The 23,188-nt window shown below is 59.3% G+C and overlaps 1 protein-coding gene across 8 annotated transcripts in view; it reads right to left on the bottom strand.

Moving 5' to 3' along the window:
* The window catches only part of DLGAP1 (DLG associated protein 1), a 100,355-nt gene that overhangs the window by 15,973 nt on the left and 61,194 nt on the right, over positions 1-23,188 (bottom strand). For all 8 annotated transcript variants that reach the window (XM_064150316.1, XM_064150315.1, XM_064150321.1 and 5 more), the window contains 4 exons: positions 18,388-18,565; positions 17,041-17,281; positions 4,274-4,647; positions 2,481-2,572 (listed from right to left, as the gene is read on the bottom strand). In XM_064150316.1, coding sequence (XP_064006386.1) covers positions 2,481-2,572; positions 4,274-4,647; positions 17,041-17,281; positions 18,388-18,565 — 885 coding nt within the window. The remainder of the gene's footprint in view (positions 1-2,480; positions 2,573-4,273; positions 4,648-17,040; positions 17,282-18,387; positions 18,566-23,188) is intronic.

The following is a 23,188-nucleotide window of genomic DNA, read 5'->3' as shown; positions in this document are numbered from 1 at the left end:
CAAACCATTGCCCTGGCCTGGCTCAGGCCCCCTCAGCACAAGTCCCTCTGCAACCTTCCTGCAGGCTCCCTTCAGGCCCTGGCAGCAGCTCTGAGGTGCCCCTGGAGCCTTCTTCTCTGCAGGCTGCACCCCCCCAGCTCCCTCAGCCTGTGCTCACAGCAGAGCTGCTCCAGCCCTGGGCTCATCTTTTGTGGCCTCCTGTGGACTCTCTCCAGCAGCTCTGTGCCCTCCTGCTGCTGCGGACAGCAGAGCTGGGGGCAGTGCTGGAGGTGAGGTCTGAGCAGAGCAGAGTGACCCTGGAAGGGTTTTAAGCAGCTCCTTCACTGCTCCAGGGCCAAGCTGCAAAGGACTCTTGGAGGCTCTGCAGGGGCTCCTTTTCCTTTTCCCTTCCCTTTTCCCTTCCCTTTTCCCTTCCCTTTTCCCTTCCCTTTCCCTTTCCCTTTCCCTTTCCCTTTCCCTTTCCCTTTCCCTTTCCCTTTCCCTTTCCCTTTCCCTTTCCCTTTCCCTTTCCCTTTCCCTTTCCCTTTCCCTTTCCCTTTTCCTTTCCTTTCCTTTCCTTTCCTTTCCTTTCCTTTCCTTTCCTTTCCTTTCCTTTCCTTTCCTTTCCTTTCCTTTCCTTTCCTTTCCTTTCCTTTCCTTTCCTTTCCTTTCCTTTCCTTTCCATTCCTTTCCCTCCCCTCTCTTTTCCTCCTTTAGTTTTCATTTCTTTCCTTTCCTACTCTTTTCTTTTACTCCCTTCCTGTCTCCCTCCCTCAGTTCTTTTTGGGGTTGTGTTTCTTGTTAGCTTCTGGGGTGGTTTGCTTGGGGGGTGGTTGGGTTGGCTCTCTGCTGGGTGCTCAGGCTGCCAGGAAGCCTCCCTTCAGCAGCTCTTCCAAACGTGCTCATTTCTCTGGGGCTGGAAGAGCTGTGGGGCAATGGGAGGGCAAGGCCTAAGGGGTCAAGAGGTGGCTGCCAGCAGGAGGTGGTTTAGGAGGCAGATGAGGAAGTTGGTGACAGCCTGGTGGGGTCACTGCAGAATCACTTTTTTCCTGCTGAAATCACTTCAACCTCCTACAACCCCAGGACGAGCCCTGGGCCGTTTTGGGAATCACAGAACCGTCTAGGTTGGAGAAGGTCTTCAAGATGCAGTCCAAGCATTCTGCCCCATCTCTGCCAAGGCTGGGGCAGAGCCACAACCCTCAGTACCACAGCTCTGCCTCTTGGAAACCCCTCCAGGGGGGGACTCAGCCAAACCGAGGACCACAGCTTCTTTCTGACTGCTTTCAGCAGGAGCAGGGAAAAAGTGGTGTGGGAATGTCCAAGTCCTCTGCTCAGAGAGGCAGGGGAGAGCAGAGGGCCCTGCTCCTGGCAGCTCAGCTCTGCTGCACCCAGCTTCTTCTCTGAAGGGCACCACTTCCCTCACTGACAAGTGGTGCTGAGCCTCAACTCTTCTACAACAGCTCAATGCCAGAAGGACTCCAAAGAGTGATGCTGTGAGGAGCAAACCAAGCCTGGGCTGGGTGCTTGGCTTGGAAACAGTGCTGGGCAGGCTTGGAGGGCAGGTGAGGATTTGGGTTTATTTTTCTTCTTCAACCACTGCATGCAGTTTGGGGCAGGAATGAAGGTTTCCAGTTGTGGTAGAGCTGGAGGGGGGAGTTTGGCTTTTGAGTTTGTTTTTTCAACCCCTGTGTCCAGTCTGGGGCAAGAGTGAAGCTTTGCAGCTGTAGTGGAGCTCTGGGAAGCTTTGTGTGCCTGGGAAGGGTTATGCACCATGCTGCTGCTCTGCCCTGGCTCCTCCAAACCAAACACAACCCCCTGGGGACAGAAACTCCTCTACATCTGGGGGTTCCCCCCCATATTTTTGGTCATGCTGCAGAGTGGAGAGAGAACCAAGGTTGTGGTGGGTTTTCACTTTCCCCACTGGGCTTTGTAGTCTCCCTGGTGGGAGGTTCTCTGGCCAGCCTGCTCTATGGTAGGGTGTCCCTGCCCATGGCAGGGGCGTTGGAGCTGGATGATCCTTGTGGTCCCTGCCAGCCCTGACTGATTCTGTGATTTCACTGGGAGGGAGCAGCTGCAGTTCCGAGATGTCTGGGTGAGATACCTGAGCAGGAGCAATCAGCTTGGCTCTGCCACCCCACTCTGCTCCCGTGTGGCTGGAATTATCCTGCTGGAACACCCTGACAACTTCCCCAGCAGCTCCAGGCTGCAGCGGCCATCCCGCAGGGCTCCAGCTGCAGCAGGCTTTTGCTGGGGCATGGGGAAGAGTTAATGACCTTCCAAAGAGGTGGCAATTTTCTGGCTTCCAGGTCCTGAACAAAGTCCCTCTGAGCAAGAAAAGCTTCAGAGCTGAGAGGACTCAGGTGCTCAGCTGTGTGCCCCGAGGGGCCAGGCAGGCAGGCCGTGGCTGCGGTGGGGCCTGCAGGGTCTCAGGCACTCAGAGCAAGGCTGAGCCGCACCAGGGCTGTTGGCTTTAGGAAGATCAACACTGAACTTCTACTCACCACTTCTCCTCCTCTACTTGAACTCCTATGGACTGGAACTTACTGCTTGCTTTGTTTTCACCTGCTTTGGGGGATTCTTCAGCACCATCGACCTGAAAATAGATCAATCAATCAATCAATCAATCAGTCAGCTAATCAGAAGGCATTTTAGCCGAGGTGCCACCCAGTACTTGCTGTGTGATGGCTGCTGAGTGTCTGCACCCATTTGTGCCACTGGCTGCAGGGGGGTTGGATGAGGAGACCTTGAAAAGTCCCTTCCAACTCAACGCATTCCATGACTCCACGAGAAAAACCTTTAGCCACGGACTCACCAAGAGCACTGACTTGGAGGGGACCCTCCAGGGTCTTCTTGTCCACCCCCCTGCAGGCACAAGGACACCTCTGGCCAGAGCAGGCTGCAGCAAGGCTAAGCCTGAATGCCTGCAGGGATGAGGCCTCAAGCACAGCCCTGGGCAGCCTGTGCCAGGCTCTCGCCGCAGTGCCAGGCCCCATCCCTTGAGTCATTCAAGCTCAGCCTTGCTGTGTCCCTGTGCAGCCTGCTGCAGTTGGGGGGGTCCCTATGCCTGCAGTGGGGTGCCCAAGATGCCCTCAGAGGGTCCCTTCCAGCCCAATGCTGCCTGCGAAGCCGTGGGCATGGGCAGGATGAATGAAGCAACCAGATGCCAGTGGTCTGCTCTGCTCTTCTTCCTGCAGGGAGCAGTGCCCTGGTCAGGAGATAGGTTTCTGGCTCGGTTCTGCTGGAGGTGAGGAGCTGCAGTTCTCTTGGAGCAGCTCTGGAGGCCGAGGTGGAGCAAAGCTGCCCCAGGCCAGGGCCGGCAGGCAGCAGGAGTTGCATGAGCAAGCAGGGACAATGCCCGCGGCCACTGTGTGACAGATCCTGCGGGGGATCAGAGCTTGTTTGCGCTCCGCATTCCCGCTCGCTGAGTTCATCCCTGCCGCCGCTGCCCCCCTGCTGGGCGCCGAGGCACGGATTAGTGCTGCCGCCTGCGGCACAGGAGCCTTCAGCCTGCTGCCAGCGCGGAGACTGGCAGCGCTGCCAGCCCGAGCCTGCTGCCAACAGGGGCAGAACAGCAGCAGTGCCACCCTGAGCCTGCTGGCAACGGGGGTGCCACCCTGAGCCTCTGAGCACATTGCAGTGCTGCCTGGCAGGAGAAGCAGGAACGCACCAAACAGAGACTGAAGGAGGCAGGGAATAACAGGATCAGGGAACCATGGAGGCAAACGGAGGTTGGGCTCAATGACCTCTGGAGGCCCCTTCCAACCCCTGCAAGGTTCTGATGGAGTCACAGAACGGTTTGGGTTGGAAGAGATCTCTGAGATCATTGAGTCCAACTCCCAGCCCCACAGCTCCGTGGCCATTGAGCCATGTGCCAGAGTGCCATGGCCACAGGTTTCTTGACAGCCTCCAGGGACTCCATCATCCAGCCCTAGCCCACTGCCATGCCCAGGGATACCTCCCACTAGCACAGCTTGCTCAAGGCCTCATCCAGCCTGGTCCTGAACAACTCCCTGGGCAGGCTGTGCCAGTGTCTGCCCACCCTCACCGACAGGACATTCCTCCTCTCATCTCCCCTCTCCCAGCTCAAAGCCATTGTCCCTCGTCCTGGCACTGCCAGCCCTAGTCTAGAGTCTCTCCCCAGCTCTCCTGCAGCCCCCGTCAGGTCCCGACAGGCTGCTCTGAGGTCTGCCTGGAGCCTTCTCTTCTCCATGCTGCACAGCTGCAGCGCCCCAGCCTGGGGAGCTGCAGCCCTGCGAGCCTCGCAGAAGCAGCAGGGGCAGCAGCCATGCTCTACCTGTACGCCAATGGAGAGGCATCTGTTCTTCCTGAAGTGCTCCTTCTTCCGGTCCTCCACGGCCACGGTGGCGATGGTGGCGGTGGTGGTGACGGTGGCGGTGTTGCTGCCCAGGTGCTGGCTGGCAGGGCCGTGGATCTGCGCGTTGGCAGCCTCGATGGCGGCCGTCAGCGCCTTCATGCTGTCCAGGCTCTCGGTGGAGTTGCTGAGGCCAGACTGGCTGATGATGTCCCCCCTCTGCCCGTGCCCATCCATGTAGGCATCCTGGGCAGACTCGGTGCTGCTCTGGGCGGTGATGGAGATGAAGGGCTTGGTGGTGGTGCGCGGCGGCACCGGCGGGGGGGTCTTCTTGTAGGTGGTGATGCAGGAGGACACTGGAGGGGAAAACCAACACAGCAGAGGCCCTCAGGCACTGACGTGCAGGCAAAGAGGGGCAGGAGCAGGGCCTCGAAGTGGCAGCGAGGGGCACACAGTGTGAGGAGGATGCTGTCAGCTGAGGTCCCCAGAGCTCTCTGGGAACACCTCACCCTGCAGTGTCCTTTGCTCCTGCAGAGCCACCAGCAGAGGCACAGAAATGGTCTGCTGGCCATGGCCCTCCTTAGTCTCTTCTGCAGTAGGTCTGCTCCCAACTACTCCATGTGCCATGGGAACAAGTCCTTCTGCCAACACTTCTCATCTGCTCACAGCTCCCAAACCAGGCTCGGGAGGACTCTGAGTCTCCAACCACTTCTGGCTGAGCTCTGCTCCAGCAGCTTTCACTGCATTTGTTAGCTGTCTCTCTGCCCTGCCCTGCTGAGCCCACCAAGCTCAGGTGGGGTTGGGGACTGCGTTTGGTCTGAGCACAGATGCTTCCCAGGCAGCTTAGGTCACATTCTGCATGCCAGGACTGCTTGCCTGAAAAGAACAATGGGCCCTGGGGAGCATGAAGAGGAGTGCGGCCAGCAGGGCCGGGGAGACTCCCCTGACCCTCTACTCAGCCCTGGGGCCAGTGCTGACCTCCTCAGCCCCAGATCCAGGGAAGTGCTGCAGAGAGCCCAGGGCAGGCTGCAGAGCTGCTGAAGGGCCTGCAGCAGCTCTGGGAGCAGCAGAGGCTGAGAGCCCTGGGGCTGAGAGGACCTCAGCAATGCTCAGTGGTGCTCAGGGACATGACAAAAGCCAAAGGGCACACAGTGGAAGCCAGGAGGTGGCAGCTGAAGAGCAGGAGAAAGTTGTTTGGTGTGAGGGTGCTGGAGGGCTGGAGCAGGCTGCCCAGAGAGGTTGTGCAGTCTGCTTGTGTGGAGAGCTTCCAGCCCCAGCTGGGCACTGTGCTGCTGGGCAGCTGCTGTGGGTGCCCTGCTGAGGCAGGCCTTGGGCTGGGGGAGCTGCAGAGGTCCACAGAATCACAGAATGGGTTGGAAGGGAGCTCCCAAGGGCGTCCAGTCCAACTCCTGCACTCAGCAGGGACATCATCCACTAGAGCAGGCTGCTCACAGCCTTGTCCAGCCTCACCTTGAACATCTCCAGAGATGGGGCCTCAGCTACCTCCCTGGGCACCTGCTGCAGTGTTCCAGCACCCTCAAGGTGCAGAACTTGTTCCTCACATCCAGTCTAAATCTGCTCTGCTCTCATTTCAAACCGTGGGGAGAGAACCACCTCCCTCTGTGGGCAAGTTGGCAGCTCTGCATTCCTGAAGTCCTGGAGCACCTCCAAATGAGGAAAGAGAGCCCATGAAGAAGACAAAAAAGATCCTGAACTGCTTCATTTTGTACAGACAATAAATGCAGGCATGAACCTGTGCAGAGTTCACACAGAAACACCTTCAGATGAATTCCTACCAGCAGTCATCACAGGGCAGGTAGGGCTGCAGCAGCTCGTAATTGGCAGCCCTTGATGCCACCCACATGAAAGCAGCTCCACTACAGCTGCTCTGTGCCTGCCTGCACGGGAGGTGCTTGCTGAGCCAGGAACCAGCGTGGTCTTCATTTGCCTAGCTCAGATCCATGTGGATCACACCTTCCCGTGGCTGCAGGAGAAGCTGCAGCCCAAAAGGTGTTTCCAGGGCATGGAATGAATGGGATTTGTGTTGTTGGGAGCACAGCCTGCTGAAAACATGCCTGAACCCATGGGAACGTTGGCTGCTGGGGGAGACAGAAAAGTGAGAGGTGAGAGAGAGGAGGTTCTGAAACCATGAGGCACTTATGAAGCTCCAAACAGCAACCACAGCACCTGGGAGATGGCTGACAGTGAACCTGTCAGACCTCATCTGGGAGGGGTCAGGGAGGTTTGGAACTCATGGCAAGCCCAGGACCTGGAAGGAGAAGAAAGGGTGACAAAGACAGAGGCCGAGAGTGTTAGGGCTGGAAGGGAGCTCTGGAGCTCACCCACAGCAGCTGCCCAGCAGCACAGTGCCCGGCTGGGGCTGGAAGCTCTCCACACAAGACTCTGTCACACCAAACAACTTTCTCTTCCTGCTCAGCTGGCACCTCCTGGCTTCCACTTTGTGCCTCTTGGCCTGTCCCTGGGCACCAGTCAGCAGAGCCTGACCCCAGCCTCTTGCCTGGCCTCCAACAGCCCCAGGCAGGAGGCAGCCACAGCCTTCCTGGGCAGCCTGTGCCAGGCTCTCAGCACCCTCACACTCAACAACTTCTGCCTCATCTTCAGTCTAAAACCACCTGAAGTTGTCCTGCAGAGGGAGGAGAGAACTGACAGGGCAGGCAGTGGAAGTGTCAAGGGAAACAGCAAAGGCTCCACAGCAAGTCTCAACTCATCCCCAACTTCCTGGAGTCACCCAGCAGGTAGAAGCCAGCGTGGAAGGCAGGAGAGAGCCCCAGGCCCTTGGTTACTGGAAATGATGTCAGCTCGCAGCGCTCCCCAGCAGCCACAGCAACAGCAGAGCCTGGGGCGCTGCGGGAGGCAGCTGAGTGCTGCAGCCAAGGAGCCCTGCCCAGCCTGCAGCACGCCGCGGGAGGCTCTCAGCCTGCCCGCTGGGATATTGGCAGCCTGGCACCTCCTGACATGGCAACCTGGGGGACCTGTGGGGTTTGAAATGCTGAACTGATTGGAAAATGGAAGGAGGTCTCCTGAGGAGAGCTGCCAAAGCCCTGATGCTCTCCCAGTGCAGCCCAGAGCTGAGCCCTGGGAGCAGGCAGAGCTCTCCTGTCCCTTACCTGCTGCCCCCTCAAGCTCCTCCACCCTGCTCTGCTGCAGCAGCCATGGTCCCCTGGCAGCAAGACTCTGAGGGAGGGGCCCACACAGCATCACCCTCACTGCCAGGAATTCCTTCCTCCTCTCCAGTCTCATCTCCCCTCTCCCAGCTCAAAGCTATTGTCCCTCATCCTGGCACTGTCTTGTCCCTCCCCAGCTCTCCTCTAGCCCTCTTCAGGTCCTGACAGGCTGCTCTGAGGTCTGCCTCTTCTGCAGGCTGCACAGCCCCAACTCTCCCAGCCTGTACACCTCAGGGCCAGACTGGATGAGGCCTTGAGCAGCCTGTGCTAGTGGGAGGTGTCCCTGCCCATGGCAGGGGGCTGGAACTGGATGAGCTTCAAGGTCCCTTCCAAGCCAAAGCATTCTATGAATCTCTGCATCTCCCCTTCCAGAGCCCACAGGCTGCTGCTGCAGGTCTGCATTCCTCTCCTAGGGCACAGGCAAGGTTTACTCCAGAGACTAGTTAAGTCATGCTCAAAAATCCTCTTGCCTCCCAAAGCACCTTGGGTCAAGCCCACCAATTCCATCTGGATCCACTCTCCTCTTCCTTTGGATCTTGGGACCCTGCCTTTGGCTTGCAGTTTAGTCCCACACACCTAGGGGAAAGCAGCCACCCAAAGCCACCCAAAGCCCCAACACCTTCTCCAGGTGGAAACACCTCCAAAGCCCAGGCCATGGTGATTGTCCTCCTGGCCAACACTTCCAAACAACTAACTCATGGGACAGGAATTCAGAACAGGGAGTGTCAGCCAGCCCAGCTCAGGAGGAAGTCTAATGATAAAAAACAAGCCCCAAAAGAAGGGAAAGGAACAGACCCAATCCCGGATTGCATAACGCCGCCGGAGCCTGGGTCCTAGCGTGGCTGCGAGCAGCTCTGCAGGTGTCTGGACACGCCTGCTGGGGAGCTGAAGCCCTGGGGAGCAAACAGCAGCAGGCAAACAATGCTCCCCACTCCCTGCCCAGCAGAACCCCAAGGCAGATGAACGCCTGTGAAGGGCTCAGACCTGCGCAGCGCTTTGAACCCTCCCAGGGATGAGGGAGGTTGGCAATATCCTGCTCCTCTGGCAGCCTCCTTCGCCAGGCCAATGAATGCAGGGAGGGATGGAAGTGCAAATGTGAAGTTAATTAACAGTTATAGAGGGAGAGGGCTCTGGATCCTGCCCCTCTGCCCTGCTCATCCCCTGCAGTGCTGTGGCAGCTCCAGAGCCCACAGCACAGACAGGGACCTGTGGCAGCAGGGCCAGAGCAGGCCACAGCAGTGCTGGGGGACTGGCAGGGCTCTGCTGTGAGGCCAGGCTGGCAGAGCTGGAGGGGTGCAGCCTGCAGAGGAGAGGGCTCCAGGGACACCTTCTGGTGGCCTTGCAGTGCTTAAAGAGGGGACCAGAAAGCTGGGGACAGAGATTTCCTCAGGATCTGTTGTGACAGGACCAGGCTGTTTGGGGCTGTGAGAAGCCTGCTTTGGCTGGGTCTGTCCCTGCTGCCTGTTGGGGCTTGGACTGGAGGAGCTTGAGAGATCTCTTAGAATCATAGAGCCAACCAGGCTGGAAGAGACCTCCAAGCTCATCCAGCCCAACTGAGCCCTGCCCAATCAACCAGACCATGTCACTAAGTGCCCCAGACAGGCTTTGCTTGAACACCTCTAAGGACAGCAACTCCCCCACCTCCCTGGGCAGCCCATCCCCATGCCAATGACTCTCTCCATGCCATTCCATTCCATTCCATGATCTAATTCCACAGTTTGAAAGGAGCAGCAAAGGACCCAACCTGTGCCGAGCTAAGTGTACCAGGCAGCAGCTCCCCAGCACAGCCCTCAGCAGCTCTGCTAGCAGCAGAGTCCTTGTGTCTGACCCAGGCATGAGCAGACTGAGCCTTGCCCTGGAGCCCCAAGCTGCCCACACAGGCTGCAGTGCTCGGCTGGAGGTGCTGGGCTCAGACAGAGCTGTTGGGCACTGCACCATGCACTGAGCTCCCTGCCTCGATGGAGTCATCAACTCAGCAAGCTGGGCAGGGCCCTCTGGCAGCACCAAGTGCAACCAACACCCCAGCACCACACACATCTCACGCCACTGAGCCCAGGCACTGCCTGACTCCACCACATCTGGTGCCTAACCCCACTGAGGCCTGAGCTGCACTGGGCTAAGGAACAGGCAGGATGAGAAGTGTCCTCACATGCTCCAGGAGACCCTTGGCCTTCTGGGCCCTGAGGGCACCTTGCTGCTCCTCTAATACACACAGCATGGAAGGGTGGGAAGGTTGCTCTGGAGATCAGCCAGCCCAAGCCCCTGCCAGAGCAGCATCACCCAGGGCAGGGCACACAGGAACGCATCCACCTGGGGCTGGAAGCTGTCCAGTGAGGGAGGCTCCATAGCCCCTCTGGGCAGCCTGCTCCAGGCCTCCAACACCCTCAGCCCAAAGGGGTTTGCCCCAGCGGGGAGGGAGCAGGGCGAGCAGCAGCTCTGGGGAAGCAGCCTCGTCTCTAGAAGGGAAAGCCACCAGCGAGGGGCCCAGAGAAAGCCACACTCTTCACGCTCCCAGGGGGGCAGTGGGAAGGCTTTCAGAGTGTGGCTCTTGTGCTGCTTTGGCACAAGAAGTCCTTTTCCAGCTGGAACTCTTCCGTAGCTGGTGGCTTGGAAGGCAGCCTGTGGTTTGCAGCCATGGTCTGGCCCCTTGGGCTTTGCCTCCTTTTCCAGCCAGTAGCTGGGAGGTCTCCGGGAGGAGAAGGAGGAGAGTGTGAGAACTATGGCACCTCCAGACCCTGGGAGCTGCAGGTAGGACCCAAGAGGGCTCTCCCTTGAAAGGAGCTCCCTCGGCAGGGCTGACAGCGAGGCTGCAGCTGAGGTGGGCAGCCGGGAGTGGCTGGCACAGGGTAAAAGAGCAGGGGATGCTGAAAGGACGCTGGGCAGCTGCTGTGCTGCTGTGGCTGCTCCCTGCCAAGGGAAGAGCTTTGATGTGCTGAGCAGGGCTGGGCCGGCTGCCAGGCGCTGCCCCAGCAGTGACAGCAGCGCTGCCCGCACGGCTCCGGGCACAGGAACCAAACAGATGACGTCACTGCAGCTGCTGCTGCCACCAGCCCTGCGCTCGGCATGGCACACAGCTGTCTGCAGCGAGCTCTCACCAGGGCAGGGAGGAGCAGCCCCACAGAAACCCCCACGTCTGCACCGCATCTTCCAGAGCTCCACACACCCCGTCCAGAGCAGCAGCCAATTGAACTCAGTGCCTGGACCTGACAATGAGAGAATCCCAGAATGGCTCAGGCTGGAAGGGAGCTCAGAGCTCATCTGCTCAGCCCCAGGGCCCTCGGCTGCCCCTCCCTAGCCCTGCTCTCCAGACCCTGCCCTGCCATGCTGGTGTCTATCTCCACTTCGCTTCCCCACACGCACAAGCCCGAGGAGCCTCCTGCTCCGCAGCCTCCACCAAACATCTGCAATCACTCAGGGCTGTGAGACAGGCTCAGCCTTCTCAGCCTGGCCTGCTCAGCACACTTCAGCTGGTGTCATCTGGGGTTTGGATTTGCCAAGGCAGCCAAAGAGCTTCCCAGGCAGCCCACATCACTTCACATCACATCACAGCGCTGTGCCGCCGCTTCAAAGCAGCCTCCCTGGCCCAGCTGCTGCTGCTGGGCTTCACTCTGCTGCTGCCTCCCTCCTCCACTGCCGCCTGAAATGCTGCTCTGCAGAGCTCCAGGAGCTGCCAGGGGAAGGCTTGGCCCAGGGCAGAGCCAGGCTGCAGCGTGGGTGGTGCGTGTGGCAGCAGAGGGGCAAAGGAAAGCAGCCTGCAGTGCAGGTGCACCACTACAGCTGCTGGCACAGCAGGGCCACAGACATCTCCTGCCCACATGTGGTCCTTCCTGTAGCCCACACCACAGGCTAGGGATGAGATGGGGACAGAGTGCTGGGCAGAGCCTGTTGTGCCAGGCCAAGGGGTGATGGCCTGGACTCAAAGAGAGAGACTCAGAATGGAGAGAAGGGAGAAATGTTTGGCACTGAGGCTGGGGAGAGCCTGGCCCAGGCTGCCCAGAGCTGGGAGCTGCCCCATGGCTGGCACCAGCGCAGGTCAAGCTGCAGCCTGCTCTGGAGGATGTCCTTGCTGCCTGATAGGGCTTGGACAGGATGGCCTTGAAAGGTCCCTTCCCACCCAAACCATTCTTCAACAGAATCCCAAAATCCCAGCACAGTGTGGTGGGAAGGCAGCTCTGGAGCTCCCCCAGCCCTGCCCCAGCAGGGCACCCACAGCAGCTGCCCAGCAGCACAGTGCCCAGCTGGGGCTGGAAGCTCTCCACACAAGCAGACTGCACAACCTCTCTGGGCAGCCTGCTCCAGCCCTCCAGCACCCTCACACCAAACAACTTTCTCCTGCTCTTCAGCTGCCACCTCCTGGCTTCCACTGTGTGCCCCTTGCCCTGTCCCTGGGCACCACTGAGCAGAGCCTGGCCCCAGCCTCTTGCCCCCCACAGCTGCTTCAGCTCTGGCTGAGCATTGCTGAGGTCCCCTCTGGGGCTGCTCCTGTGCAGGCTCTCAGCCCCAGGGCTCTGAGCCTGTGCTGCTCCCAGAGCTGCTGCAGGCCCCTCTACAGCCTGCCCAGGGCTCTCCCCAGCACTTCCCTGGCTCTGGCTCTGGAGCCTGTAAGGGCTGCACAGAGGTTTCTGTGAGCAGGGCTCACATCTCTTCAGACATTGCTCCTCCTCTACATCACCTTGTTGTAATGAGGAGGAGAATTTGACTCCAGTCCTCTTGTGGTCCTGTTTGACACATCAGCAGTAGCAGCTTTCCTGCCTGGGTGGTTGGTACCCTTGATTCCCTGCCCCAGCAAGCCAACAGCCCCTCCAGTGCACCTTCCTGGCACACCTCCAGGGATGGGGACTGCACCACCTCCCCGGGCAGCCTGTGCCAACCCCTGGCCACTCCTGCAGCACAGAAATTGTTCCTCATCTCCAACCTGGCCTTCCCTGGCACAATTCCAGGCCGTTTCCTCTCCTTCTATCACCCGAGCCTAGGGAGAAATGAGTCTCCAGCTCAATCCATTGCCTTGGAAGCTGAGTGGTGAGCTGGAGAAGCTTCCCACCTTTTCCAGAGGCCATGGCACAGAGACACCTTGGCTGCTGATGGGTGTTTCCCTTCAGTCAGTCACCACACACCCAGCAGCTGCAAGACTGTCCATGCAGGGCCCAGGGTACGGCCCTCAGCACAGGAGAGACACGGACTGGTTAGAGCAGATGCAGGAGGTCACAGCAATGCTGGAGGGTTGGAAGGCCTCTGCTGCCAGGCCAGGCTGGGAGAGCTGGAGGTGTTCAGCCTGGAGAGGAGAAGGCTCCAGGGAGACCTCATAGCCTGTTCTCACAGCAGCCCCTGGATCATCTGCGTGGCCTCCTCCGCACTGTCTGCTACAGCTCTGTGTCCTGCTGGCGTCCCCCCCCCGCCCGGCGCCCCGGAGCGCTCCTGCGGCAGCTCTCCAGCGGTACAAGGGCGCCCTCGTGTGGTGCGCTGCTGCCTTAGCCTGGGACGCTCCGCTAGGGCTGCGCTGCCAACAGGTTGGCAGCAAACCCTCTGTCCTGGCCTTGGCTCGTCACGGATCAAAGGGTACCAGGGATGGAAGGCACTTCTGGAGCTCCCCCAGCCATGCTGACACCCCAGCAGGGCACCCACAGCAGCTTGCCCAGCAGCACAGCGCCCATCTGGGGCTGGGAGCTCCCGGACCATCTGCATGGCCTCCTCCGGACTGTCTGCAACAGCTCTGTGTCCTGCTGGGGTGTCGGTAGGGTTGGGGGGACAGCAAGGCTGAGGGGACAGCAAGACTGGAGAGCCAGCAGGGCTGAGGGGACAGCAGGGCTGGGCTGTCACCATAGCCGAGTTCTGCCACCCGCACTTGTACAAGCTCTGCCCCCGCGGCCCCGCGCCCCGGAGCGCTCCCGCGGCAGCTCTCCAGCGGTACAAGGGCGCCCTCGTGTGGTGCGCTGCTGCCTTAGCCTGGGACGCTCCGCTAGGGCTGCGCTGCCAACAGGTTGGCAGCAAACTCTCTGTCCTGGCCTTGGCTCGTCACTGAATCAAAGGGTACCAGGGATGGAAGGCACTTCTGGAGCTCCCCCAGCCCAAGCCCTGCCCTAGCAGGGCACCCACAGCAGCTTGCCCAGCAGCACAGCGCCCATCTGGGGCTGGGAGCTCCCGGACCATCTGCATGGCCTCCTCCGGACTGTCTGCAACAGCTCTGTGTCCTGCTGGGGTGTTAGCAGGGCTGGGGGGACAGCAGAGCGGGGCTGCCACCGTAGCCGAGTGCTGCCCCCCCCCGCCCCGCGCCCCGGAGCGCTCCTGCGGCAGCTCTCAGGCGGTACAAGGGCGCCCTCGTGTGGTGCGCTGCTGCCTTAGCACGGGGCTGGAAGCTCTCCACACACGGAGACTGCACAACCTCTCTGGGCGGCCTGCTCCAGCCCTCCAGTACCCTCACACCAAACAACTTTCTCCTCCTCTTCAGCTGCCACCTCCTGGCTTCCACTTTGTGTCCCTTGCCCCCTGTCCTGTCACAGAGCAGCATGGTTACCTTTGGTACCATCAGCTCTGTGCTAGGGACGATTTAGGCTTTGGGCAGCATCCATCAAGCCAGAAGCATCCTGGCTTCATCATCTATTCCAGCCCTTCTGCACTCAGTAGGGACATCTTCAACTAGAGCAGGTTGCTCAAAGCCCTGTCAAGTCTGACCTTGAGTGCCTCCAGGAATGGGGCCTCCACCACCTCCCTGGAGAATCTGCTCCAGTCTTCCACCACCCTCACAGTAAAGAACTTCTTCCTGTTATGCCATTAGATGATGAAAAGAAATCTGCAAGCCAAGATGAAGGACACTAAGCCCCTGAGGTACCCAAGAGAGGAGTCTGCTCTGCTGGGCTGCTTAGCAGAAATTCCTTCCAAAGACTCAGGTCATCATCCTGGCACAGGCTGCCCAGGGAGGCTGTGGCTGCCTCCTGCCTGGGGGTGCTGCTGGCCAGGCTGGATGAGGCCTGGAGCAGCTGAGTCTAGCTGAGAGGTGTCTCTGGGCATGGCAGGAGGCAGGAGCAGAGGAGCTCTGAGCTCCCTTCTCCCCTGAGCCAGTCTGTGATCCAAACAACACTACAGGCTTTTCATCTTAGACCTAAATGTCCAGAGTTTGGGTTTTTCTGGGTCGGTTTGGGTTGGTTTTGTGCTGTTTTGATTGCTTTCCCTCCACCCTATCAGGAGCAGGCAGCCCTAAGCCGATCAGCGCTGCGCTAAGGCGCTGCTGAACGCAAGGATCGCTGCCTGCTCCCTGTGCTGGGGGACAGCAGCTGAAAGCAGACCAGATAAAAGAGCTCAAAGGCTCAGCCCCCAAATCCTGCCTGCCTGGCCAAAGCCTGGTGTCACACGAAGTGTGCAGCCACACCTGGGACGTGGCACAGCTCCCCTTTAATGTGCCCTGAGCTCTCGACCCCTTTGTCTCCTGAGCTGTAATCCTCTTGCTGGTGCTAAGCCTGCAAAGTGCAAATGCTCCTCGAAGCTGCTGCAGATTACTCAGGGCCACTTCCGTGAGCACTGGGAACTACCTGGCGTGGAGTCACTGAATCCTTTTGGGTGGAAGAGACCTTTCAGATCATCAACCCTTAACTCAGTACTGCTAGGGCACCATTACACCATGGCCCTCAGCACCACATCTTCACCAGGTCATCGATAAACCATGGCCTTCAGGTTGTCCTGCACAGAGGTTCTCCTGCCCTCTGCTCTGCCCTGCTGAGGCCACAGCTGCAATGCTGCAGCCAGTGCTGGCTGCCCAGTGCCAGAACCAGGGCAGTGCTGCAGAGAGCCCAGGGCAGGCTGCAGAGCTGCTGAAGGGCCTGCAGCAGCTCTGGGAGCAGCAAAGGCTGAAAGCCCTGGGGCTGAGAGCCTGCACAGGAACAGCCCCACAGGGGACCTCAGCAATGTCCAGCAAGAGCTGAAGGAGCTGTGGGGAGCAAAAGGCTGGGGCCAGGTGTATAGGGTTAACACTCCAGGAGGAGTAACCTTGAACCTGACCCTGGGTGGTCTTGACCCCTCCCCAGGGGTGGGTCTGAACGTCACGAGGTGATGGTTAGCCCACTCCCCCTTCCTGTCTGAGGATCCATAAAAGCCTTCCTAATTACCAGCATCACCTTCCTGCTCCTGGTTCTCTGTTTCGCTGTGTGGCCATCACCACGAGGAGGACAAAGCCATCACAATCAGGTTGTATTTACACATTTGGTATCTGCTTTCCCTTCCCCATCCCTTTGTACCTTCCCTACCTCAGACACCTTTTTAAGCGATTGTTCCACTTTTCCTTTTAACTTCCCAATCGAGTGAGGTTCATTTATTTGGGTGTGCCTCCCCGTTTCTCTCTCTACATCTAATTCCTCTCTTTCTGGGAAGAGAAGGGGAAGAGGGAAGGGCCCTCTATGAAACTGTTATTGGTTCTATCAAATGTACTTGAGTCTCTGGAAATCTGAACTAGAACCGAGACACCAGGCTCTGCTCAGTGGTGCCCAGGGGCAAGGGGCACAAAGTGGAAGCCAGGAGGAGCCAGCTGAAGAGGAGGAGAAAGTTTTTGCTGTGAGGGTGCTGTAGGGCTGGAGCAGGCTGCCCAGAGAGGTTGTGCAGTGATCTTAGAGGTGTTTTCCAACCTCAGTGATGTGGAGCTAAGGATGTGGATGGCAGGCTGGCCTCCAGCACACACTAAAACCCAACTTCACCAATTTTTCCTGCCTGGATTTCAGAGTTCAGCATATCTCCTGCAGCAGAGGCAGCCAAGGCTTTGCTTCCCAGAAGACAGCTGGAGTTCAAAGCTACCACATCAGGCTATTTTAAGGAAAATAGCAGGAATTATCCCTGATAAATGTGATCCCATTGTAGAAATTGGGGCATGTCTGCAAGCTTCCTGATTCAGCTCCTTTTTATCCCAAGAAACCCTTTCCACTGCTTTGGAAATCAGCCAGAGTACAGCAAAACTTCAGGGCTTTGCTGTGTGCCTCCAGAAAGTGAGGCAATGGAAGCTGTTTGCCCTTCCTTTGTCATTGGCATCTCAGCTCAGCAAGACCTCTGCAGAGGCACCAGAGCCCAGGCCACAGGAGGAGCACCAGCAGGATGTGGCCATGGCATGCTTGGACTTGCAGACCCGTTCTTTGCTCCCACCCCTGGACGTGGCCTCCCCCAGCCACTAAACAACACAGCCAGTGCCTTGCACCTTGCGGACACCACCGAGAGCACCTCAGCTCGGCAGACAGCCTTAGCAGGAGAACCTCTCCCTGCCACTCGGAGCCAGCAGAGGTGCTCACCTGCAGCCACCTTCTGCACAGAGACGAGTTGTGACTGCTCCTTTGGGCCCAAGAGTCAGAGAAAGCACAACCTTGACCTTGCTTCCTACGGGATTTTAACCCACAGTAAATGAGCTGGGATGCAGGAGGCGCCCAAAGTGCATCCGGGCAGGGTTTGATGCTGCTGAGTGTGTCCAGCCCCGTGGTGAGCCCCCAGCTCTCTCGAGGGCTGGATGTGCGGCAGCGAAGGGCTGAGTGCTGAGCTGCGGCAGCTGCAATGGACCTTCCTTCCTCTTACCACCCCTCCGGCCTCTGGGTCACTCACCTGTGCTGCTCTGGATGGTCCTGACGGTGGTGGTGGTGCGCGGCGGGGAGGCGGAGCGCAGGGACAGGCACTCATCGTCCTGCGAGCAGCCCTTCTCGATGGCGCGCACGTAGCTGTGGCTCCGCATGCGGAAGCAGCCCGGCAGGGGCAGGTCCAGCGCCTCCACGGCCTGCGACTCCAGCTCGCTGAACACCGACTCGCACACCGACTCGAACTGCCCGTTCACCTCCAGCTCGCTCACCTGCGGGGCACGGCCCGGCTCAGCGCCCCCCCCGGCCCGGCTCAGCGCCCCCCCCCGGCCCGGCTCAGCGCCTGGCTCAGCACCCACCTCACTAGCGTGTAACCTGCCAGCAGCATGGGGCCAGCAGGGGATCAGAATCACGGAGTGGGCTGGGTGGGAAGGGACCTCACAAGCTCCTCCAGTCCAAGCCCCTGCAGGCAGCAGGGACATCCCCAGCCAGAGCAGGCTGCTCACAGCCCCCTACAGCCTGACCTGTGCTGGTGCCAGGCATGGGGCAGCTCCCAGCTCTAGGCAGCCTGGGCCAGGCTCTCTCCACCCTCAGTGCAAAACATTTCTTCCTTCTGCCCAGCCTCAATCTCCCTCTTTGAGTACAAACCATCAACCCTAGTCCTGTCCCAACAGGCCCTGAGGAAAACTCTGTCCTCAGCTATCTGGTCCCTTCTTGAAGCCCTACAAGGCCACCAGGTGTCCCTGGAGCCTCAGAGGGATGAGCTTTAGCGGTCAATTCCCACTCGAACCACCTGCAGCACTGCCTCTAATTCTGGTGCCCCCAGGACAAGAAGGACCTGGAGCTGCTGGAGAGGGGCCAGAGGAGGCCACGAAGATGGCTAGAGAGATGGAAAACCTCCCCTGTGGGGACAGCCTGGGAGAGTTGGGGCTGTGCAGCATGGCTCTAGGCAGACCTCAGAGCAGCGTGACAGGACCTGAAGGGGCTCCAGGAGAGCTGGGGAGGGACTTTGGACAAGGGCTGGCAGTGCCAGGATGAGGGACAATGGCTTTGAGCTGGGAGAGGGGAGAAGAGAGTGGAGAGGAGGGAGAAATTCTTGGCAGTGAAGGTGGTGAGACACTGGCAGAGGCTGCCAAGGGAGGCTGTGGAGCACAGAAGCACAGGAGGTGATCTTTGCTCTTCAATCACCTCCTGTGCTTCTGTGCTCTACAACCTCCCTGGAGGTGCTCAAGGCCAGGCTGGATGAGTCCTTGAGCAAGCTGTGCCGGTGGGAGGTGTCCCTGCCCATGGCAGGGTATTGGCACTGGGTGATCCCTTCCAAGCCAAGCCTGCAGCAGGGTGGCTGCTCTGCAGGCCCCCAGGGGTGGCTGTCACCCACCTGGCTGATGGTGCTCATGGCTCTCATGTAGCTCTCGTTGCGGGAGCGGAACTTGGGGGATGTCAGCAGCCCTGCAGGGTCCAGGCTGTCCAGGCTCCTGTTGATGGAGACTTCACTCACTGCCCTCAGGTAGCTGTGGCTCCGGATCTGCAGCTTTGGGGAGTGCTCACTGGATATCCTGGGGGAGGGGGGGAAGAGGGAAAAAGAAAACAGAAATCTCATCAGACCCAAATGGTCTCACCCAGAGTGGGGCCAAGAGCAGTGGTGCAGAGCCTTGCTGAAGGCCTACAGGCAGTGCTGGTCCTTAGGGCTCTGTACTGTCTCCAGTGTTGTTCAACATCATCAGTGACCAGGATGAAGGGAAAGAGTGGAGCCTCAGCAGCCTGCTGGTGGTACCCAGTTGGGAGGAGTGGGGACAGCCCCCAGGCTCTATTGCCACCCAGAGACCTGCCCGGGCTGCAGAGCTGGCTGGAGAGGAGCTGGCTGGGGCCAGGCTCTGATCAGTGGTGGCCAGGGCAAGGGGCACAAAGTGGAAGCCAGGAGGTGCAGCTGAAGAGGAGGAGAAAGTTGTTTGTTTTGAGGGTGACAGAGGGCTGGAGCAGGCTGCCCAGAGAGGTTGTGGAAGCTACAAAGAGGCTGAGGGGCTGGAGCATCCCCAGATGTGATTCCACGAGTCTGTGCTTCTCCTGGAGCAGCTTTAACATCCTCCCTGTGGTGCAAAGGAGGTAAATGAGGATCTGAGCTAAATCTCCGTGTTTGCAGTGTAAGTGTCCCACGGTGTGTGCAGGGACAGGGAAGCAAATCCTGCCCCCAGTTTCCAGGCTGTCCTTTGGTCTCCTGCTCCGTAAAGAGACACCCACAACTGACCCGAAAGGAGAGGACTCCGTTTGCTGCCTCAGGCCTCTGCAGCTATTGCAGCATCCCAGCGCAGCAGCAGCGCCCCAGCGGCACCCCCAGCGCCGCTAACTGCGGAGGTGTTTCAGGAGGGCCATTCCCGGCTGCACTCTCGCAGCTCAGGGTCTGGAGCTGCTCACCAGCGCTCTGCCAGTGGCAAATCTAGGTCAGAGGATCCTCCCTGGCTGCTTGTTACCTGCCTCATGAAAAGATGCAGACTTATGCTAATTGCTCAGTATTGCTGGCTCCGGGAGAAGGTAGAGCCCTGCCGCCAGTGTGCCGAGCAGCGCCCGCAGCAGCCACGGCTCTGCTCCCGGCACTGCTCCGGGAGGCTTTCAGACATCCTGTAGGGATACTGTAGGCTCCCCAGTGCCAGGGGGACAGGGAACTGCTGCAGAGCGCCCAGGGCAGGCTGCCGAGGGGCCTGGAGCAGCTCTGGGAGCAGCACAGGCTGAGAGCCCTGGGGCTGAGAGCCTGCACAGGAGCAGCCCCAGAGGGGACCTCAGCAATGCTCAGCCAGAGCTGAAGCAGCTGTGGGGGCAAGAGGCTGGGGCCAGGCTCTGCTCACTGGTGCCCAGGGACAGGCCAAGGGGCACACAGTGGAAGCCAGGAGGTGACAGCTGAAGAGCAGGAGAAAGTTGTTGGGTGTGAGGGTGCTGGAGGGCTGGAGCAGGCTGCCCAGAGAGGTTGTGCAGTCTGCTTGTGTGGAGAGCTTCCAGCCCCAGCTGGGCACTGTGCTGCTGGGCAGCTGCTGTGGGTGCCCTGCTGGGGCAGGGCTGGGGGAGCTCCAGAGCTGCCTTCCTTCCCACCACATTCTGCTGGGATTGTGCCTTGCAGATTCGTAGCTCAGTGTTGTGCCAGATGGGTGCTGAGCTCTGCCAACAAAAGTGACAAAGCAGAATGAATTGGATGCCCAGGAAGACGTCCTGAGCGCTGCTGCGGGGCGGCGGAGGAGAGGCTGAAGCCTGCCTGCAGCCAGCACCGCAGGGCATGGGCCCAGAACTGACAGAAAACAGCTCAGGCCCCCCGGGTCTGTAAACGTGCCAGCTGCAGTGCCCCTGGGCTGTCACCCTTGGCTGAATGTCCTTCCTCCGGGGGGCTGGGGCAACAGTCAGCAGCTTGGTAGCAAAAGACCAGTAAGGTCATCCAAGTGCAAGCCAGCACTGCCAGGGCACCATCAAGCCACGGCCCTCAGCTCCACATCTCCCTGCTCTGGAAGCCCTCCAGGGATGCTCTTTGCATTTCAGTGTGGGTGCAAGGGTGAGCAGCCCTGCCCCAGAGCAGAGGCTTGGGGCTCCAGGGGGCAACATCTGCACAACTAAGTCACTCCAGTGCCTCTCCCTGCTGCAGGCCAGGGCTTGGGGCAGCAGCCTGCACTGGTGTCATCGTGGGGCCAGCCACGTTCTGCTGCTCCTGCAGGGCCCTGAACAAGGAGCTGCCACACTGCTGATGGAGACCAGGGCAGCACAGAAAGTGCTTGGAACTTTCTCCCTCCTCACCAGGGATTTTTCTGGGCTTGGAAGATCTCTTCTGTGCTTGGCTGTTTAGAAGGAAGTGAAGCTCCTCATGGGGATTTCCTACCTTCAAGCTAAAAATACAACCACATTAAACCCTCTCTGCACCTCCCTGGGGTGCAGCTAAAGAGTGTGTGGGGGAATCCAAGAAGAAAACTGGAGGAAGAGCCAGAAAACTCTGCTCTGCTGAGGAGCAGCACGAAACTGGCAGCTGCTGCCTTTGGAGCTAGCAAAGGGTCCCCTGCCAGACCACAAACGGTGCTTGCTGCATGGGTTCTGGCCAGCTCCAGGGTCACCTTCTGGTGTCCTTGCAGTGCTTAAAGAGGGGAACAGAAAGCTGGGGACAGTTTTTCTCAGGGCTTGTTGGGACAGGACTAGAGGGAAATGTTTGGACTCAGAGGGAGGCTGAGGCTGGGCAGAAGGAAGAAATGTTTGGCACTGAGGCTGGGGAGAGCCTGGCCCAGGCTGCCCAGAGCTGGGAGCTGCCCCCTGGCTGGCACCAGTGCAGGTCAGGCTGTCTGGGGCTGTCCCTGCTGCCTGCAAGAACTTGGACTGGAGGAGCTTGAGAGGTCCCTTCCCACCCAAACCATTCTTGAGCAGACTCCTCTCATGCAGGGCATTGGAAGGCACCTCAGAGCTCTGTCCCAACCTTCTGCCATGCCCAGGGACACTTCTCAGCTAGACTCAGCTGCTCCAGGCCTTAGCCAGCCTGGCCCGCAACACCCCCAGGCAGGAGGCAGCCACAGCCTCCCTGGGCAACCTGTGCCACAGAGTCACCATCGTCACTTCCCTCTCTCCTCTCACAACATTCCTCCCAAACAGGATCCTTCCTCTCTCTTCCCTTTATTCTGACCTATTAAAGCCTCATTTTCAGGGGGGAAAAACCAACCACAGGATGTAAAGACACTGAAAAGAAGACAGCAGCATCAAAGGCTCTTGTTCAGGAGAGAGCTCTGTGTGCATGAACCTCAGCTGGGCTATGTCCCTATTCTTTGGGCTGTTGGCCTCGGGGTGATGAGCTCCATGAAAGCACAACTCCATTATGTGATCATCCTGATCCCCAGGGCAGGGAAATGAACTCATCCAAAGCATTGCAAGAGAGAAAAGAAGCTTTTGTCAGGCTTCTGCCAGGGCCAAAGCTCTGCACCAGGCACCACAGAGTCACCAAATGGTGTGGTGGGAAGGGAGCTCTGGAGCTCCCCCAGCCCAAGCCCTGCCCCAGCAGGGCACCCACAGCAGCTGCCCAGCAGCACAGTGCCCAGCTGGGGCTGGAAGCTCTCCACACAAGCAGACTGCACAACCTCTCTGGGCAGCCTGCTCCAGCCCTCCAGCACCCTCACACCAAACAACTTTCTCCTGCTCTTCAGCTGCCACCTCCTGGCTTCCACTGTGTGCCCCTTGCCTGTCCCTGGGCACCAGTGAGCAGAGCCTGGCCTCAACCTCTTGCCCCCCACAGCTGCTTCAGCTCTGGCTGAGCATTGCTGAGGTCCCCTCTGGGGCTGCTCCTGTGCAGGCTCTCAGCCCCAGGCATCTCAGCCTGTGCTGCTCCCAGAGCTGCTCCAGGCCCTCTGCAGCTCTCTGTTCTCAGTGTGCATCTCGAAGGTGGCTCCAGGCTCATCCCTGCCAGAGCAAACCTCTGCAGATCCTCTCCCCTTTGCTCTCTGTTGGTGTTTTGAAGGCATTTTCCCTCCCGTGGGACTTCTGCTCTCAGAGCACTCCAATATTGGTCTCCCAGCCCACGCTGCCCACCCCACCCCCTCACCCACCATGCTCCTACTCCTCCAAGCAAGGCTTTCATTATTCCCAGGGTTTCTTTTTATAGATGAGTGCCTCTGGGAACAGCAGAGATCCCTGCCTGCCCCCTGACGTCACACACTGACTGTGTTCCTTAGGGGTGGTTTTCTTTCCTGCCCCTTGGAGTCTCCCTCCCACAGCATTCCTGCCATGCTGTGCCCTTCCCTGTGGTGCAACCTCCATTGTCCCTGCTGGCAGGTGAGCAGGTTCTGCTCCCTGGCTTGGCTGGCAGAAGGGATCCTGCAGGAAGGCTGCAGAGGGACTTGTGCTGAGGGGGCCTGAGCCAGGCCAAGGGCAATGGTTTGGAGCTGAGGCAGAGCAGGCTGAGAGTGGAGCTGAGGCAGAAGCTGTTGAGTGTGAGGGTGGTGAGAGCCTGGCACAGGCTGCCCAGGGAGGCTGTGGCTGCCTCCTGCCTGGGGGTGCTGCAGGCCTGGAGCAGCTGAGTGTAGCTGAGAGGTGTCCCTGGGCATGGCAGGAGGCTGGAGCAGAGCTCTGAGGTCCCTTCCAGCCTGAGCCCTTCTGATTCTCAGATACAATTCTATGACTGATGGCATGGTTCAGGTTGGAAGGGACCTCTAAAAGTCATCTGCCTCGAGCCC

Source organism: Pogoniulus pusillus, chromosome 10 (assembly GCF_015220805.1).
Source record: "Pogoniulus pusillus isolate bPogPus1 chromosome 10, bPogPus1.pri, whole genome shotgun sequence".
Lineage (NCBI taxonomy): Eukaryota > Metazoa > Chordata > Aves > Piciformes > Lybiidae > Pogoniulus > Pogoniulus pusillus.
This window is presented reverse-complemented; position numbering and strand designations above follow the sequence as displayed.